Here is a 20151-nt window from a genome sequence, read left to right as displayed (position 1 = left end):
GCCAACCCAGGTGTAGGACCTTGCACTTGTGATGACCACAAAGGAAAGCTGGGTGCTGAACTAGATACTGTGTTATTTATGCATGATTTCTCACTAGAATTTCTCAAATTGTTTTTACTGTTTTAACCTCAAACCCAAACAAAATTCAAGTCCAATTTTCCAATTAATCTACAACTTCCTATTCACCACAGCTTTAGAGAGAGAATATGGTTGTTTGTACTGTTCCCTTTAATAGAAAAGTAATGGAAACCAGCATTATTCTTGGTGCATGAAGACTTCTTCAGTTCTACAACTTGGACAAAATGGTTGTTCTGAAGAAACAGTTTAATATCACAGATTTCAGGCTTATATGTTTCTTGCTTGAACGTGTACATCTTGCTTGAACGTGTACATCTTCTGCACTCAGGCTGCAGTTTGTTGCCAATCCTTCAGCATTGCACAAGGCAGGAGTTTGATTTTAAGATTACAGTCTAGTTCTGTAATATGCGGAGCACAGGCTTTTACGTACAACTGAGTTGGATGGTGCCATGGGGATGTTAACTCTCCAAACAGCCATGTCGGGTTGTTCAGTGCAGTTTGGAGCTAATTGTGTGTCTCTGTTTCTCACCGAGGACTGTTCCTCACCTTTCTTTTATAACAGGCTTTTTTAAGGTTCTGGGTCAGCTGACTGAAACTGGAGTTGCAAGCCCAGAGCAGTTTATCAGTGAGTATATCATTATTTCTTGGCATTTCCATAGAGGTTGCTGGGAACCAAAGGATGATGATGCTGACAGCAAATCTACTTGGGTGTGAGGCTTCCAACTGCTTGATGCCAGAGGGATTTATTAACTCAGCTCCCCCAAGGCAGCTTTTGGCACTCAGTGTGGGATCCAGTTCCAGCTATCCTGAAGGATAGCTTCTTGACTGGGGCAGGGTAAATTGTATACCTGCTTTTGAGGCTGAGCTTTAGGAGGGACTGCTGGGTGATGGCTTGTCTTGGCTGAATTACTGAAGCACCAGTAGCGAGGCAGAGGCTTTGCCTCTGATCAGAGCTCAACAGCATCCTGAGCTCACTTCACTGGTTTGACCAAGATGTAAGAAAACCTAGAAGAGGTGCTGCTGCCTTTGTCATAGTGCCCCTCTGCAGAGATGCTGGGGAAGGAGGGATCTCTTGGCAGCTAAGGAAAAGGCATTTGTTTAATTTTCCTGGTTCTGTCTCTGGGCTAATCTGACTCTGTGGCTTTCAGGTTCTGGGGTTTTGGGTGCATCTTCGTGTGATCCTGAACCCTGCAGTGATGAGTTTTCAGAACTTGTTGCAAATGTTAGACTTCACAGCAGTTTTATCTGAGATTAATGGTGACTCTTGTGCTGTCTGTCTGCTTCCACAGAAACCTTTGAGCACATGAAGAGATCTGGAGATTACTACGTTACTGTTGTAGAAGACACAAACCTTGGACAGATTGTTGCTACAGCAACACTGGTTATAGAACATAAATTCACTCACTCCTGTGCAAAGGTATCTTCTCTCGCTGCAGCTTTGTAGAGAGGGAAAAGATCCTGTTCCTGACTCTGTGCATGTTATTTTCATGGTGTCACTGTGTGATGAGGTCCTTCTGCATTTTAAAAGTATCTCCCATTCTTGGGTGCTCAGCTAAATAGTAATGGAAAGCTTTGGCTTCTCTTAAGGAGAAAGAGCAGTTGGATGGCTGTCCTGTTCTCCCTCCACTGAGCTTTTGAACTTGTCAGATGTGGTTCTGATGGAGCAGATGGCTGAGGATCTTGCTGCTGCGGAGGGAGTCCCAGCTAGATGTGTGAAAACAAGGAGCTAGAAATACAAATCCCTCGGCAGGGAAAGGCTGTGGTGGGGCTGCAGCTCCTGCTGGGTGCTGGAAGGGGCACTGTAAGCATGTTGGTCGCTGGAGGAGTGGTGTCTAAACAGTAGAAAATCTAAGTGTGAAACATAAGCAGAAAGGAAACTAACAACTGTGCTGTTCGACTAATGCTTGCCTGTATTTTCACAGAGAGGAAGGATAGAAGATGTCGTAGTAAGTGGAGAGTGCAGAGGAAAGCAGCTTGGTAAACTGTAAGTATTTTCCCACCGTTGCCATTCAGCAGCAGCAGGCAGGAAGCCCTTGCCCTGCTGCTTTCTGTCCCTGATGCAGCCTAGCTGGCTCAGCAGACCTTGGAGTGTGAGCGGGTGCTTGGCTCTGCAGGTGAAGCTGAAGGGCAGATCCTCCCCAGGCAGGCATGTGACAAGAATTTAGCCAGCAGGTATCACCAGCTGAGGTACTTAAAACAGAGACATAGTTGTCTGCAAGATGCTGGTACTTAGTTCTTTTTGTTTCCTGGGATAGTGACTGCCCTGTGCAGTGAAGGCAAACAGAGTGTTGCAAAACTTGGATACTGTAGGTCTGATAACTTCAACCATTAATTGATCCAGCATTCCAGGCCAGCTTCATTTAACTGTTGGTTTTCTGTCTGTTTCAGATTAACATCCACCCTCACATTGCTAAGTAGGAGACTGAACTGTTACAAAATCACTCTTGAGTGTCTGCCAAAAAACGTGGATTTCTATAAGAAGTTTGGCTATTCAGTATCTGAAGAAAACTACATGTTTCAACGGTTCTTTAATTAAGAACTTCGGGGGTTTTGGGTTTGGTTGGTTTTTGGGTTGGTTTTTTTTTTCCCATAATGACTGTTGGTGGAGGAGCTTGTGCTACAAACATTCTCTTTGTGGAAAACTTGTGGAGTTTATTGCTGCAAATGTAACAATCCTTATAAAAAATGAACATCAAATGTGTAAATCCTGGGGGGGGAGGGAAATATTACTGACATTTTAGAAGGGTCCTCTGGGTTAGGAAATAAGCGCTTAGAACTAATTTTTACTACTGTTCAGTCTAAGTGAAGCTTTTGTTCTAGCTGAGTTACAAAGGACTCTTGTTAAAGGGGTGGTTTTTAACCAAAGGTATATATTTTTATGTCAAATTTTTTCTTGCATTGTATTTTTCTAAAGGCTTGCGCTTCTTTTCTCGGTGATGAAGCACAGCTCAGGGGACTGTTCTGTTGCCTGTACTTCACAGAAGGATGATGTAGCTTGCTTGGGTAGGGACAGTGCTTCTCCTGGGCAGAATGAGTGATACAGAGCAGGTGTTAAGTGCTGTTCTTGCCATGAAGCCTCACTGAAGTGCTGATGATGTGTTGGTGTATCTCAAGTTTTATAGGCACTATTTTCCAAAACCGAATTTGTTACTGTTTGTGCGGGTAAGGGAGAATCCCTATGGGCTAAGCTAAACTTGATGTGCTGAGTTTAATGGCTGGGTACGTCTCGCTGCAGGGGTCCTGCACTTTAGCTGATAACTTACTTTGTTTTCAGGATAATTACTTCTTTTTTTTTTTCTTTTTTTTTTCTCTGACAAAGAAACCCAACCACAACATGTGGTTTTGTGATGGGGAAAGGTAACTGGAAAACTGGAATGTCTGGCAGAGAAAACACCCCATCTACAGTGGGGCTCCTAGTACTCGATGGGAATGTGGTTTGGGTTGGGCAGGAGTGTGTTCAGCTTCGTACTTTTGCTCCCCAGGGCTGGGGAGCTGTGATTGTGCTGGTAACTGGTTATGCCTATGGCATAGGAAACCAGCAGGGAAACCCCCACCCCAGCCTGGGGGACTGGTGCTGCTTTGGAGCATCCCTCTTGCTAGGAGAATGGATAAACAGTTTTAGCACTTTTGCCAGCAGTGGCAAGCAAATAACGTACAAAGCCCTGGTCTGAACAGTGGGGTTTTGTGTGGAGAGAGTGACAAATCCTGTATCAATGAATAGGGCATTATGAACACACGAAGGTTCGTGCACAGCAGCCGGTCGCGTTTGTGAACAGCGAGGCTTGACAAAATGGTTGTTCTTTGTGGCATGGAGAGGTACTTTAAGCTGTGGTGGGGTTCTGTTTAATGTTCCCGATGGTACTCCACTCACTGTAGTGTTTCCTTGGTGATGTCTGGTTTATTTATTGATTTTTATTTTTTAAATCATTAAGCTGAATAAATGAAGACTGCCAAACGTGTCTGGTTTTCATAGTGCTGCATGGTGCCTAGCAGTAGGTGGCCAGAGGATGTGTGCACCTACTGGCTTTCCAGGACAGTACCACCAGCTTCAAATAACCTTTGTTTTCCCTTTCCCTGTGCTGAAAAGATGACTTTTTGAGACTCCACGTTGTTTTCAGCATGTGTCTGATGCATGTTTTCAGCTTTGCAAGTGTTCAGAGGACATTCTCTGCTTGGGGTTGAAGCCTTTGCCTTTAGGCACAAACCCCAGGCAGGAGTTTCTAACCTGCTTTCTCCTCAGCAGGCCAGCAGCTCCCCATTGTCTTTGGGTTGTTCTACCCACAGGAGGCAGCAGGGATGCTCCCTGTAGACCACTGAAGTGGCTTGAGCCCTGACTCTGAACTAATTGTATTAAATCAAATACTGCTTTATGGTGGCCCAAATGACCAAGGTGGATTTTATTGCCTTTCACAGTTCTAATTAAATCTGAATCTCCACTAATTTCAAGTGGATTATTTGAATTCAGAGAGACCTATACTGTCCACATAGCTCCACACCCTCATTAAGAGTTAATGAAAAGATTAGTACAAGTAAGGAGCAGGTGAATGTGTTCCCCGCTTCAATCAGTGTAAGACAAATTAATTGGGCTGAAAGCTTCGGTTTGTGGCTGTGTAACAATGCTGCTGCTGGGCAGGATCCAGCTCCTGAGCATCCCTCTGGCAAGTGCTGAAGAGCTCTTTGTTCTGTAGCAGGGGTGACATCCCCATCTCTGTGGCACAGCACTTAGGGCAATTTCGTGTTGAGCGAGGAGCTGTCAGGAATCCCACTGGACTCCTGTACAGTCATTTACGGGTGTGAGCTGCACTAAAGCTCTGGAAACACTAGTTGGAAAAGGCACTAACCACCCTGCCAGCCCTCCACAAGCTGCAGGCAGATGCTGTAGAGCTGATACTACCCAGAGCGGAAGTCCAGACCACCCCGCACACAGGTGTGTACTCTGAATGAGCATGGTTCGCAGGAAGTAGGAAAATGCCACAAATAACAGCTTTAAACAGCAACAGGTAGTATTAAAATACATTACATGTCTCCTGAATTGCAGAAGCCCTGTTGATTTACCTACAGTACCATTGGCTCAACAGGAAGGAGCAAGACCTCCACAGGAATAAAGGAACTTTATTAAAGGCTTTTATCAAAAATCAGCCATAATGTAACTACCACCAGCTCTTCCAGATGTGTAACTTCACCCAAAACAAATCCCCAAGGAGGAGGTAACAGCTGTCCTCCTGCCCTGAGAAAGAGCTCCAGCTCCTTCACTCTGCATCCCCAAAGCTGTGGGTGCTGCAGCTTTGTGTCTGAATCTGGGGAAGGGGGGAAATAATAATTTCAACCTCTACTGCTAGTCACAGTGAGAGGCCCCACTGCCAGCTACCACCTTTGCTTCAGCCCCAGAAAGCAACTGTGATGTGACTACCTACTAGCAGAGAGCCAGAAGCTTTAAGAAAAAGACTTAATAACAGGTAAGAGGAAAACTAATCAGAATCCCTTAGGATCCGAGAGGCTGTTAGCTGCATGCAGCAGGCAGACTGACCAGAATGACTATAGAAGGCAGCAATAGGGGGTAACGGCATGACAAAATAAAGATGGATTGGTGGAAAATCCTTAGTCATGAAGCTTATTGGTTTGTGAAATGGTCTCCCTGGGGAAGCACCAGGACCCCAGTGAGGTAACAGCACCAGACTACACATGAACAAGCCTCTGGCAAGGGAGAGATAGATGAATCACCAGCGTTCTTCCATCTGTGCTTCATCTCTGCCCTTCCCAAGGGAGATAAACCAGCCATTTTATGTGAAGAGCTGGTTCCCATCCTCATAGCTGGCATTTGGTGAGCTGTGCAAAGAGAGACATCCCCAAACCCCACCGCAGCAGCACAGTGGTTGCACAGGGTAAGCAGTGAAACATGCGAGAACCTATTTCCCGACAGCTCTGACTCTTTTAAGAGAGTCAGTTAACAGCATGTAATAAACCCCACAACTGCAAACGCATCAGCTTAACACTGATGTGCTGTAGTTCTTAAGGAGGTAGAGTCACAATCCCTTTTTTAAAGCTGAACATTTCCCAACTAAAGCATCATATATTTCTTCAAGATTTCTGTCTGGAGGATTTGCATTGCTCCATTATCTCCATCAGTGGCAGAGGACAGCCAGCGGTAAAGGGAAAGCACTGCTGTGTACACTGGTTCAGGTTTGGCTCCACTGTGAGCCCTCCCCACCTGCAGCACTCCAGGGCCTTCACATCCCAAAGGAGAAGAGGTTATTGGGCTATAAAGCCTCACCCAGGTGCCCTGGCTCAGCTCACAGCCCAGACTTAAAACAGGAGGATTTCCTCTTTGGGTGGCACTAGTGCATGGGTTCTGGCAGCATGGTTTAACCCAGGCTGGAGTTTTCAAACCAGAGTTTGCTAACTACATGTAAAAGCCTTAACACAGGGCAGGAGCTCAGACTTGCCCCTCAGGAGCCTGCCCAGGAGCTGCAAGACCAGGCAGAGGATTGGTGACTAAGCAAAGACCAGCAAGTCCCAGGCGTAATCAACCTGTGTTGAATACACAGTGAGGTACAACTCCTACAAAGTAAACAAGCTGTTGGACAATTCTGCAGAAGAAGGCAGCATCAAAGTGATCCTCACAGTACAAAATGGCTGCTCATGCCTTGGAATTCAAAGATATCTGCCCTCAGAGTCCCCTCCACACAGGTTGCTTGTTCTGAAGCTGACAGGGGCAAAGAGCCATATCAGCATACAGAGAGCAAGCTGGATGCTCAGATCCCCGAGTGCTTTTTATATTGATTCGACTCTCCTGAGCCTTCCTGTTCCCTGTTAAAATACAGTCTAATAACAATTTCAGATTTCCCAAATACCCAAGTTCTTCTAACAAACAGCTCCATCATCTGCTCAGTCACCACAGTGCTCTAAAGGAGCCATCATTTCATTCACATTGTCTATCCATCAGTGATAGACTGATCGGCAAATCAAGCAGAGATGCAGAACTGCGACTGTCCTTGCAACACCAGAGGTTCTCACAATGCTGCTGAGAAGGGAGAAGAGTTGAATGGCCTTGGAGATTCCCAATTTGAAAACTTCAAAGCAGTGATTAAGTGTGTGTCCTTACTTCACTCTAAAGCTTTAGAAGAGCCAAGGTGAGTCCTTTGGCTCCTGACACTATGGCCAATGCTTTGGGCCTCAGTTTTCAAACACCAACCCAATTTTTACCTCAAAATGCAACTGTTGTCTTACAAAGGGAACTACTAATTCAATACCAGTTTGAAGATGTACTATTCTACTAGAGAGATGGATCATTTTGTTTTGTTAAATTTAAATAATCCTATAACTAATTTAATAAGTAGCTTTTTAGCACTAGCTGAAATAATTCAGTGTTGGTGTGTGAAATTGGTAGCTGCTCTCTATTAATTCAGCACATGACTATTTTATTAAGTAATCAGTACTGCTTAACTTACATAAAACAAGGTGAGATTTTTAGAAGTATTTTGTCTCAAATTGATCTTGGAGTGTCAGCCTCAAAATAATTCAGATATAGTGAGGTTTGTAAACAAGGTAAAGAGTTAAATATCAGTTAGGTCACTGCTGTTGCTCAATTGCCAGTAGTAGTGCATAGTGCAGTTCATAAAGCACATTTCTACAAGCATGACCATAATATATACTGAGAACAAGGTGAGTTTTAGCAAACTTTTTCTTTACTAAAGTCTCTTGTTATAAATTACACAAATAACTTTATAAACAAACCCCCCCAGCTTGCATTTTGTTTAAAGTAATAACTTTATATCATACAAATAAAGAAATTTCAAGTATGAAAAGTGCATTATTGCAATAATACCTCTTTGCAAGTCCAAAAATCTTGGTTTAGAGTAAAACTGTAAAGTGTAAAAAAGGAGTAAAACAATCAGTGCCATCTATTCATTCAAGAAGTCCAACATCTTAAAAATGATGCTTAGTGTGTTGCAGAGGCAGATTTACATCTGGAAGCAACATGTAATTGAAAAGAAGCTATGTGTGTGTGTGTGTGTTCATTGTTTTGCTTATTCTTTTTTTCCTCCCAGTTTTCTTCACCTTTCTTGTCAGGAATTCACAATAAAAACAGTGCTTGTCCTCAGGTATCATCCGTTCTGTGCTGCTGCCACATGCATGGTTCCAAGTTCTTCATCCTCTTCGTGCATTCGCTTTAAACTTCCTGCAAAAGGCAAGAGGAAGGAGGAGACATCTGAAAAGATCGGCTCTCACAATACACAGCTGCAAGGAGGACTACAGGGCAGTTGTTACTATCTTCTGGCAGGGACTCTGTCCTTTGAAGACATTCCACTTTTGGACAGCCAATTGCTGACAGCACTCTGCTTCCCTCTCACTTCTACACATGGAAGAGAAGTTCCCTAGAATCTGCCATTTCTTGCACTCCCTTTACATCTCCCCTCCAGACTCCACTTTCACTGACTTTCAGCAGGGCACACCTCTATATGACAGAAAACAGATTTTACATGCCCTCATCCCCCATTATCTGTTTAAAGACACAACAAAACACTTTTCTAGAGCAATTGCTTCAATTTTAAGGGCAGTGATCACATCATGAACATTGGCTGCTTTCAACCTGTCACTCTTGATTCCTCCAGCACAGTTGGGGTTTTTGAAGGACAGGGCCCTTCTCCAGCATGGTGTGGAAGTGCAGAAAACAAGGAAGGAAGTTCAAACATAAGAGAACAGAATATGCATACTGAAGTTCGAACATCGCTTGCACACCAACTGCAGCCAGCCCCTTCCCAAAAGTTCGAGATTCACCTAGAGAGTATCAGAGTCACCTCGCAACACCACGTAAAACAGGTGGCGTCACACACAACAGGAGAAGCTTCTGACCTGTAGTACCAGCTGGAACTGCGAGAGATCTCTCCAACTGCAGTGGTGACATCATCTGGATGGTTAATTTTGCTAGATAGATGGCTTCGTATTCCTGAAAAGGTTTAATACACATTGATATTAATTTAGCATAATGCTTCGTAAGGATGAGAAGGACTAATTCAGAGAGTTCACTAGGATGGACTAGAGAGTATGCTATAGTAAGGCAGAGATTTTACAGAATTCTTTGTGGCTTTGATGTAAATGATAAAACAACATCAGGAAAAAAGAGCAAAAGAGAACAAAGTAAACTTTCATTAAGAAAACAACAAAACATCTGTGAGAATGTTCAGAGAAACCATCATTGCTCCCAATTCAGACAGCGGAAACAAACCAAACTTAGAATACAGTTGCTTCAGAGATCTGTTACAAGGACAAACCACACAGGGCCTTCAAGTTGCGTTCTAGTGACCTGTCACACTTTCAGTACTACACAATAACTCCTTGCAGGAGTTATTTTAAAAAAAGGAAACCCCCAACCGAAACCCCCCCTCCTCAGAAGATAATCATCACCTTGCTGCCAGGCACCAAAGTAGTAGCAGAGACACTGCAAACCTGTTTTAGCATACTGTCCTTATGTCTGCCTACCGTTCACACAACAGACTCCTGGAATATGATAAGGCAACTTCGTGATACCACTGTTTGCTGTTTCAGACTTGTGAATTCCATTGCCTAGGAATGCGAGTGTCCAGACACCGATGCATGCCACAACACCCAGCACTTTCCTTAGCCACCAATTAAGCTGTTTCAGAGCCTCTTAATCACTGCTCAAGCCAGGATTTTTATTCTTCCTCTCTGCCTGGATTTGCTTTGTCTAAAGCTTAAGTGTAATGAGGTAGGTACCCACTCATCTTCCTCCCAAGCTCTACTGTAGCTTCTGACATTTACTTGAAGCATACTTTTACAGTAAATGTTAAGCCTAAGTAGAAACAGCTGTTTTGCAGGAAGGTGATTCATCAAATGGCTTCCAAGTTATGATCAGACAAAAAAACCCTAAAAGGCACCTGAAGTTGATGGACAAATCCAGCATTTGGATTAATACAGAATCTTCTTTCTTGAACATAAGTAAACGCGTCCCTTAAAAAGAGAAGGAGAGAGAAAATACTTCAGTGGAAAACAGATAGTGACAAAAGTCTCTGTGGTTTCAGGAGTCTTTCTTCCAGTTATCAGTTCTTAGGAAATACACAGCCTTTAAATGTTCCTCAGAGCCAGTTTGTACAACTGAAATTGTTTGGGCAAAACTGTAAAATACTACTAGTTGTAAAATACTATTTGCCCAGGTCCACCTCCAGTTGTCAGCTTGCTGGCCTGCTACCAACACACTACTTGGAGCAACCTCTTGGAGTCTTTCCTATAGTTTTACAGCAAGGCATTAATACCTACAGATATATTAGGCCTCTTATCAGTGCTAAGTACTCTGTCACCCCAGCCTTTTCAGACAAAGGGTTAGCTATGTGACCACACTCTGCTCTTACCTGTACTTCACCCCAAATGTTTCCATTATGTATGCAATAACTAAGGCAGCACTGGAAAGAAAGAAAGAAAAAAATTAGTAAAAGATAATTCCATTGTTTAGAAAAAATTAGTAAGCAGGATGAATGGTTTCCTACCTTCTAGAAATCCCTGCGTTTCCATGGACAAGAACTTTCCCTAAGAAAGAAAAAACAAAACCAAACAGCTTGTATGGACTGAAGAAAATTCTTTGAAATTTAGGTTTTTTTCCTCATTATGGAGAACTACACAGGAGCAATGCACACCCTAAGAATAAAAGGTGTGTCTTATTTCAGTCTAGATTACTAATTACACTTTGTCCATTCCTGCCCTGGGAGAGAGGAGCACAGATCCCTGCCTCAGAGGATTTTCAGTAGCAGAATCTGTATTCTAGGACTCCAATGCAGATTTATAGCCCTGCATTAGTGCACAGAACACAGCTGTGTTTAAAGGGGCGGGGGGGACAAACCCAGATATTTGAAGAGGTTTGTTTTCCAGTAGGAGGTAAAGGAAAGAACATTTTGCTATGAACTTATATAGTTTTAATCAAGCACAATGAAGCCACAATTTTAAGAAAACCTAATAATTAAGAGCCTCTAATACATATTGCTAAATTTTGAAGCTTTATCAATTTATTAGTAAATGAATGGAAAAAGTTAATGATTTTACCTCCACTTTGTAAACTTCCATCAATAAATTCTTTAGTCTAAGAAAAGAAAAAAAAAAAAGACAGATTTAAAAGTTTCAGATTATTTTAGATGTTACTGCTACTTGCACTTAAATTTGGCAGAATTTTATCTGTCTTTATATACAGTGACAATAACACACTCTTTTACAGATTCTGTTTACATAGTCTTAGACACCACTTCAACTGGACATTATTTCTTCTGTACATTTAACTATCTATAAAATTGTCACTGAAAAATTAGTGTGAAGCCAGAAACAAAATGCATAAAGTTCCATTCTTGTGCTTTTTACAATCATCATGCCACATGTTATGTCACTATCTTAAAAAGTAACTTCCAAACATCTTTGCTTAACAGCTGGGGGGAAAAAACCCAACCCAACCAACAAAACCACAAACAAAACCCCACACACATCAACAGCGATACAGCCTGGACCCCTGCGTGACACAGGTGTCAGCAGGGAAGTTCTACAATGGTATTTTCAGTTACAGATGTAGGTCTAATCGATCTGTGAGACATGATGTAATGAGGTCTGTGGAATACTGTCAGGTTGAAACAGCTGGTTAGATGAAAAGCAAAAGCTAAATAACTTATTGTGGGGAAAGTTCAGACTAGACTTAAAATACACCAACACAGAGATGCAAGATTTGCAAAAGATGTTTGATCAAATAGCGTCATACTTCAGAAAAGCCATAAGCCATCAACTGACTTGGTGCCTTGTTCTGCAAAAACATAACCACATCTGCCACATACAGAGAAGCCAAAAGACCTTTGTTTCCTTGGTTTGGGTAAGAACCAAAATTCTTCTGCTCTGTTGCAAACTAACCTAAAGCTACAAAACCACAGCTCAAATCTAAGGGTTTATTCTATTTCAAAATGTTAGTATGTAATGGGTACTGTTTAACAAAGTTACTTTTTAACTCCTCTACAGTAAACATGTCTCAAGATGCTGTAAAAGGTAATTACACTATCTAGTTACTATTTTCTGTTGAACTTGTTTTGATACGCTGTTGAATTTGATACAAGAGATGTAAATACTCTTGAGTTCAAAAAGTAAGTTTCCTACAGGCCGATTTCTCCAGCACCCTCTCATGACCAGATTTCTTCATTTTGAGACCAGGCTTTTTTTTCTCCTTCCTTTTCCCCCCTCCCTGAGACCATAATAAGATAAAGCTCTTCACACTGTGCCTTGGTGTCAATACTTGTAAAAAGAAGTTAATTACACTTACTAATGTGGCAATAAGGTCACATAAGAGTTCTCAGGCCCTCCAGGCACCTCAGGCTGGGAATCCCAAATTTGAAACTAGCATTTGTTAGTTCAGAAAACTCTTACTGGGCAACTCCATTCCCAATCCATTCACATGAACACACAAATACTTACCATGGGGAAAAATCGTATTATATTCTCAACTGGATTATCTGCAATATCCAAGACTAAATACCTACAATGAAAACAGTTGCTATGAGTACACAGTAATACTGAGTTGCTGCCACTAGCTCCAGAATTTCTACAATGAAGCAATCTCTGGAGTTGTCCTTATGCAAAACGCATGTGAGGAACTTTCCATGATATCCCCTGACAAAAACACATCTCAGAGGGGAAGAAATTCACAAGTGCTATGCTACAGATGACTCAAGTCGGAAAGCTGAGTACTACACACTCACATGCTCCCCATGAGTTTGTAAATATGGGCCAGTGTTCTTTTCTGGGGCTCTACGCAACTTTTCCAGAGCTACCATTCTGATTAAGTTACCTCAAATGTTTTATTAGCAGGACAAACCATACTCACAACTAACAGCTTTAAAACTCTAGACAGTTATAGAATCACAGAATGGTTTGGGTTTGAAAGGACCTTAAGATCATCTAGTTCCAACCCCCCTGCCATGGGCAGGGACACCTCATACTAGACCATGTCATCCAAGACTCTGTCCAACCTGGCCTTGAACACTGCCAGGGATGGAGCATTTACCTCTTCTTTGGGCAACCCATTCCAGTGCCTCACCACCTACACAGTAAAGAACTTCTTCCTTATATCTAACCTGGACTTCCCCTGTTTAAGTTTAAACCCATTACCCCTTGGTCCTATTGCTACAGTACCTAATGAAGAGTCCCTCCCCAGCACCCTTATAGGCCCTCTTCAGATACTGGAAGGCTGCTATAAGGTCTCCACGCAGCCTTCTCTTCTCCAGGCTGAACAGCCCCAAGTTTCTCAGCCTGTCTTCATAAGGGAGGTGCTCCAGCCCCCTTATCATCCTCATGGCCCTCCTCTGGACTTGCTCCAACAGCTCCATGTCCTTTTTATGTTGGGAACACCAGAACAGTACACAGTACTCCAAGTGGGGTCTTACATCTCTCAGTTACTGCAAGCTAACAGATACTTCACATTTGCAGACTTGTCTATGTCTGGAGTTTATCAGGATGAATACAGTTCATGGTTTGGATTTAAGAGTCTGTCTACACTTTAGCACATTTTTCAAAAGGTTTTGACCATGTGAAAATATTTGGAAAGAACACTAACACAGAAAATCTTGATCATTTCTCACCTAAATAACTGCTGGAAGTTTGGTTTAATAAAGTTCGCTTCAATGTTTTGCCGTATGCATATTACATGGGTTATTCCATGTTTCTGAAGTATAGGTAGCTGTGGAAAAAGAAAAAAAACATATTTATTTTTAAAATTATGGAATCCATCTACTGCAGAGTAATAAAAAGAAAATCTATGCCTAAATACACAATAGGGCTCAAGGAAAGTCAGACCTGATTTTCTTATACTAAAAGCATGGTGTGAAAAATGTTGTATTTCAAAAATACAACATTAGGAGCTGCAAGAATAGGCATTTGTGACAATGATAAAAAGAACAGGCAGCAAAGAAGGCATTCAATGAACTTATTTGTCTCGGCCCACCTTTCACTTCGCCTAAAATGGCAAGTCCATACATGATGTAGTAATTTACATCCAACACTGGATTCTTGCTGGAATCAGACCATTGAAGGTAAGATCATTTAAACTATGAGGTAATTTTGTAGATACAAGCTTTGTCTTAGCAGTGCCTGACTACTGTAGATGCAATTCACCTTGTTTTACTGTGTATGTGTGAATTCCCACTCACGCATACATGATATGTGTTGCAACACTTCTGCAAAGGAAATAGACTACGTGATCAGGAACATGCATGTCTCAAACTATTTACCTTTTCCTAAGAAAAGCTATATTCAAGCTTGATTACGAGACTCAATTACAACACAAAAAGCTCACACATGAACACTCACTGCAGTTATTGTGTAAGTCACTTCAAGTTTGCACTTTTTTGGGTTGTAAGGAGTAGGCAAAGCTGACTAGCTGAACTGAGAGAGCACACGTGTGTGTGCACAAACATACTGAACTTCAGGACACATGAGAAGAATTTCATCAGGGCTCTTTTTAAATTTTTTTCCTGAAGTAACCCTTTAGCTCACAAGACTGTTACGGAAAACAGTCTTCTAAGCATCAACTGCCCAGCATATGCCTGAGAGGGTAGTTCAGATTCACCCTTGAAAGGTGAGGCATAGACACCAGCCCCAGTCAGATAATCCCACAGGCTAAAAGGACCATTCCATAAATGCACCATGTCTTACTTCTACTCTGGCATCTTTCATGTTCCAGTTCAGGTTTGCAGCCAAATTTACACCTATACAGATAAGCACTCAAACATATTGCCACAGTAACAAATCAAATCACCAAAGCAAAGTTTCTTTATGAGACACTATTCTGAATATCATACCTTGCTTTTCATAGCTGAAGAATACGGGCCTAAAAATAACCCAGGTAAAATTTCCTAGGAGGCAGAAGAACAGACATTTAATACCACGTCAAAATTATTTGAAATAATACATCACACCCAATTCAAACTGTGGCCATGGAAATAAGATTTACATATTAGTGAGATGTGTTATCAAGTGTCATTTATAACAGGACAAGGAAAAAAAGAATCAGTTTGGCAAAATAAAAGAAACATGATCTTTCTGCAGTAGATCTTGTTTTGGAACAGGAATCAAGTCCTTTATTTGGACAAAATTCCAGTTTGATTACTGCGTCTTACCCAGCCCCAGATCAAATTAAGGGAACTTTAAGTTTATATACAATCGTGTCTTGCAATTAATTCCAAATTGCTCTCATGGTAAAAGATACACACATGGTAAGGCTTCTAGCTTTGTCCTAGTAGTAGGAAAATACACATTTTAAACATTTATCGCCCCACCAATAAGGACATGTAGGTTTGAGATCTTATTTGTGCAAAGATTTGGCTGACACCATGGTAGGAAAATTTTAATTGCTCATCCTACTTGAGAACACTTACTTCCAACCAAATTTAAGTTAAAAAGCAAAGCAAATATATTTTTAGCAGTCTTCTCCTAAGAATATTCACAAAGATAAAAATGTAGTATTTGGGGGATTCTGAAGAAAAGGACAAAATTACCATTTTTTTTTTTTTTAAGTATTTGTACAGCAGAGATCCAAGCCCAGCTGCACTCTGAGCTGGCAATCCTTACATCTCTGCCATGGTGCTGCCTGACACTTTACCCCTCAAGACTAATTTTGAGAGGACTAATTTTGGTACCTGCTCCTGTAGGGCACTTTCTTTTACTTACTGAATGCAACATAGCTTTTTACTGAAATGGTAAATGAGAGATTGTCATACCTGCATCTCTCTCCTCATGGGATAGGTCCAATCCTTAGAAATAAAATAAAATGTAATTACATATACACACAAAAGGAAAAATACATCAGGCAGATCTGTACTAGCATGTTACAGGAAAAAATAGGAATTTATTTTCTCAGATTGTACAAGCTACCTGCTACGCAACAGGCACGGTGCTTACGCTCACTGCTAACTCTCCACACGGATACCAGGAACACGCATGTGCAAGGAACACTGTTTTGAAAGCTGATATGAAAAAACCTCAAGCTCACTACATTATCAGTGAAGCAGCCTGTGCAGAACAGCCAGCGTGTTGTACATCCACACCTCGGCTTTCTACTCAGAAGCTCCACTCTGGAGTGGTGAGGTCAGGAAAAAAAAGGGGGGGGGGAAAAAAGGAAAAAAGCTTTAGAACATTCTGTACCAGCTACAGAAGAAGAAAAACCCCTCCTGTGCCTGGTATATTCCTACAGCCACTGAAAAAACAGTTAGAAGATAAGATGTATAGCAGGTAACTCCCTCAGAATCTACACTGCCCCACCCATTATGTTCAAACTAACCTCATTTTGAATATTCAGGATTAACAACTATAGAAACTTATGCTCTCCATAAGTACAGCAAACCATCAAAGTAAACCTCCACTTTTCTCCACCCTGGACAGTTACACTGGGAAGGATCCTTCTACAGTAAATACCTACACTCATGTTCAGACACAAGGACATGATGCTCCTCATCACTTAATTTACAGACAGCACATCACACCCTTCCAAAGAATCTCAGACCCTCTCTCAGTCTGTGAGGGTTCACCACTCGGGAAACACCTCTTCCCAACTATTTACTATCATCCAGCCCAATCTATCAGAATTGCCCAGAGCAAATGCCAGGATCAACATTTTTATCCTTTGCTCCGCTTTACAGAACTGCCAAAGCTGAACAGAAAAATGTTCAGGCAGGCTCTATTCCTGTCTTTCCTTCTTTACAACTCCCACTGTCCTCTATTAACAGGCTCTTACTCATTCTCTGACCCTCACACATGAAGGAGTTGTATCTGAGATCACAGTTACCAGCTGGAGGGGGGGAAAAAAAAAAAAAAAAAAAAAAAGGGAAATAGTTAAACCATACCAAATCTAGTGCATGCATTTATTTACATAACTCTGCTGTTCACTCAACACACCAGCAGCTAAGAAAAAACTTTGCCTTATGTCATTCTTGCTATGTTCTCGTCAAAACTACGAGAAAATTAAAACTCTGAATATTCCACCTCTGGACCAAGCTCAGGATTCCACTAAGACAAACCTTAAACTAGCAACACTGTCCACCTGAGCATCTGCAGTTGTACTGGTATTGCACGTTAACCCTCTTTTTACTAAGACACTCAAGAAAAATCCAGTGCTTCCCCCAGACAGAGTTACACAGTGAGGTTTTGCTAGCTCTCGGCAGTGGAATTAGAGAGGGGTTTAGTATCAGTACAGTTATCCTGGAAACCAACTGAATTGTGACAGTATTTCTGAGAAAGCAAACAAACATTAAGCAACTCAAAACAATTCTTTGAGTACAACCTAAAATGGTAGTACAAGCAAGGAAATAAAATGCACTGACAAGGTCTTCGCTAAAGATTACAGACATGCAGCTAAATTATTTCTGCATATTACAGCTGTAATAATAAAATCTCCTGATAGTAGAAAGTAGAAAACCTGTGACAAAAGGATGACATTTACAGAACTGTGTCCTTTGGCCACAGATAGAGATATTTAGGTTGATCTAAAAGTGTTTAGTAGCATAACCCAGCTGTCTCACTGCATATTCAAAAGCATCATTTACTCATCAAAAAAGCAAGAAAACTCCAGTTTTGCCAAAGTATAAAAACAACAGCAAGAGCAATAAACTCTGAAAAGCTTAAGCTGTTTTCCAGGAGTATACAAACACTTCAGTGGGTTTATTACTCTATTTGTAGAATTTAGAAGCCTTAATCTGGAGCATGATGAAAACACAAATTCATCACCACTTTGGGGCAAGGAGATTTAACATTACAAATATTCCCTTCAAATGCATCAGAAGCAAGAAATTGTGCTAGCACCAACAGCTGTAAAACGTGCAAAGGGAGTAGGTAAGAACTTAGCAATATACAGTCCAAACGAAAACCAACACCCAAAGGACAACGGATGCCACAGATGTTCTGAACAAGAAAAAAATGTCAGTATTGGCTACAGACATTAGTCTTCAGTGTTATTCTGGAAACTTAGAAGATACAGTTTCCAGTGTGATTTAGTTTGCAAAACAGATAACTGAAAGGTGATGTATAAAGAAAACATTTACTCTGAAACAAGTACACAAACTACTGAGAGTGATTCTGGTGATTTCCCCACAGCCCTTCAAGGTGTCTAAACCTGACAATGCATGATTATTCCAATGCTATCCAAAATTATGTAAAAATAAATCTATGAATAAAGACTGAGCCCAAGCACAAGTCTCCTTTTAAGGAATTAATTCATCAACCATGTTCTCCACACTGTCTGAAGCACCCAGCAGACAAATAACAACTGAAAGTTTCTTTTTATGAGACCAAACACAAGAATTTTGCTAAAAAAACAACTGATGATGCCAGAGTTGGATAAAGTAAAACAGCACACCTTGCTGCTAACTACTTGGTAGGGTCTTCAGAACAAGCGACAACTTGCTGGAAAACACCAAAACACCATCTTCAATTCTCACAAGACACGGAAGTAAAGAGAAAGAATGCAAAAATTAACCCCCACAACTCCAAAGTCTTGAAAACAAGAGGAGCCACTCACCTCTGACAGATATTCCCAAGCTGGACTGTGATCCACTGATGGACAAGTTTAACAGATAGCTCAGCTGTTTTGCTGAGGGTGTTCATAGCACATATCTGCTGTATTTTGTTTTTGCATAAATAAAATGACAGGGACTATGTAAACCACTTCAATTATTCTCTCAGAATGGAGTGACTGGTAAGAGAAAAGGGAGTGAAGCATGTTTCAAAGCCCTCTCTTCCCCATCAGCCTCTAGCTGAAACAAATTGAAGATATGAATGAAAAGGTGAGACTTGTCTACACTACAAATTGCTTCTTGGTAACCAATAACTGCAAAGAGTTACTTTGCCAACAGTTATGGTTATTTTGTCAGTATTTTGCCATAACTACACCTGTTCTTCTTTAGAAGAACAGTTTAATGGCAAAAAAAACCCAACCCTGATGCCTTACACTGGGATGTGCAAATGCCTGTACATGTGGATTTTCCCCCAAGGGACCTTAGCTAGGACTGAAAAATTCATAAAATGAATTTTATATATTAGTTTCACATCCCTGACATTGAGACTTGTCTATGCTCATGATCTGCACAAAAGCAATGACTGTTTTTTTAACACAGCATCGCAATGTACCTGGTGTAATCTGCATATGCCTCACCAGAAGCAATGTAGTGAAATGGATATATGTGAAATTGCTTAACTGGTCCCTAACTGACAGTTGAAGTCTGAAGATCCATCTAATTTCCACATATAAAAGGTATATTCTAGTCAGTATGTCCCAGGCGGTCTCTGCTGAAGCTCCAGCTTTAGTTGGAAGGCAACCCGCAGTACTGCACTTTCATTATTATGGTTAAACTCCTGCTGCCTTATAATTAGTACCCTGCAAACCACAGACTGCCCTAGATGAAGGAAGAAGCTTTCAAAAGTGCAGAAAAAAAAAAACAACCCACCAGTAAAATAAATCAGACCAGTAGTTTAAAGAAGGAGAATCCACTGTCTTTTCCAGATTTTAGCTGCTGTCCCTTATCTGTTCAGCATCACTAGGCAGCAGCCACTATGTGCAATAACTCTCCCCGCTTTCAAGTCCTGTTGAAAAGCTGCACACAACTCCCAGTAAAACCTTCCTAACCACACCAGGTTTCTGACCCTTTTCCAACACTCAAAACAGCTCTTTTGTTGCTGATTAACAGCATCACTTACCTCTCTGTACTGATTCCTCTTCCCATCGTAATTCATCAGAGTAAGACTTCTGCATGATTGATCCTTCCTTGTGTACCTCAAAAATCTAGGGCTGTCAGAATCCTCTTGTCTAAGTTTGTTTCCTTGTCTAGTGGAATATGCATATACGCTGTAACACTCAAACTTGCTACAACTCTCTTCCACAAGTTGTGAAATCAAAGCTGAAGACAACTGTTACGGCAATGACAGCCACACATTCTACTGACCTGCTTCAATTGCTTCAGCTGCCCTGGCTAACTGATCTCTCGGCTCTAACTTTGTACCACTCTGTATAGGAAATTAAAGTAACAGCTAAACAATGCGCTACCAGAACATTCA

The 20151-nt window shown here is 41.4% G+C and overlaps 2 protein-coding genes across 2 annotated transcripts; one reads left to right on the top strand and one right to left on the bottom strand.

Moving 5' to 3' along the window:
• Window positions 1-640: 640 nt before the first annotated feature.
• GNPNAT1 (glucosamine-phosphate N-acetyltransferase 1) lies at window positions 641-2614 on the top strand (the record flags this gene model as incomplete). The annotated part of the gene is made up of 4 exons (XM_010014253.1): window positions 641-703; window positions 1368-1495; window positions 2001-2062; window positions 2467-2614. Coding segments are annotated over 4 exons (401 nt in total), but the record flags the coding sequence as incomplete, so codon positions are not given.
• A 5139-nt stretch (window positions 2615-7753) lies between these two features.
• Window positions 7754-19830, bottom strand: STYX (serine/threonine/tyrosine interacting protein). Its single transcript, XM_010014252.1, has 11 exons — window positions 19795-19830; window positions 15828-15860; window positions 14910-14963; window positions 13692-13789; window positions 12529-12589; window positions 11131-11167; window positions 10581-10620; window positions 10446-10496; window positions 9975-10047; window positions 8932-9025; window positions 7754-8257 (listed from the first exon to the last, which is right to left on the bottom strand). The coding sequence occupies exons 1-11, from the start codon at window positions 19828-19830 to the stop codon at window positions 8184-8186; spliced, it is 651 nt and encodes a 216-aa protein (XP_010012554.1). The 3' UTR covers window positions 7754-8183.
• Between the last annotated feature and the right edge of the window lie 321 nt (window positions 19831-20151).

The sequence above is a fragment of the Nestor notabilis genome, unplaced genomic scaffold (genome assembly GCF_000696875.1).
Source record: "Nestor notabilis isolate BGI_N333 unplaced genomic scaffold, ASM69687v1 scaffold10025, whole genome shotgun sequence".
In the NCBI taxonomy this organism is placed as follows: Eukaryota; Metazoa; Chordata; class Aves; order Psittaciformes; family Psittacidae; genus Nestor; species Nestor notabilis.
Note: the sequence above shows the minus strand (reverse complement) of the source record. Positions and strands in the feature narration are given on the sequence as shown.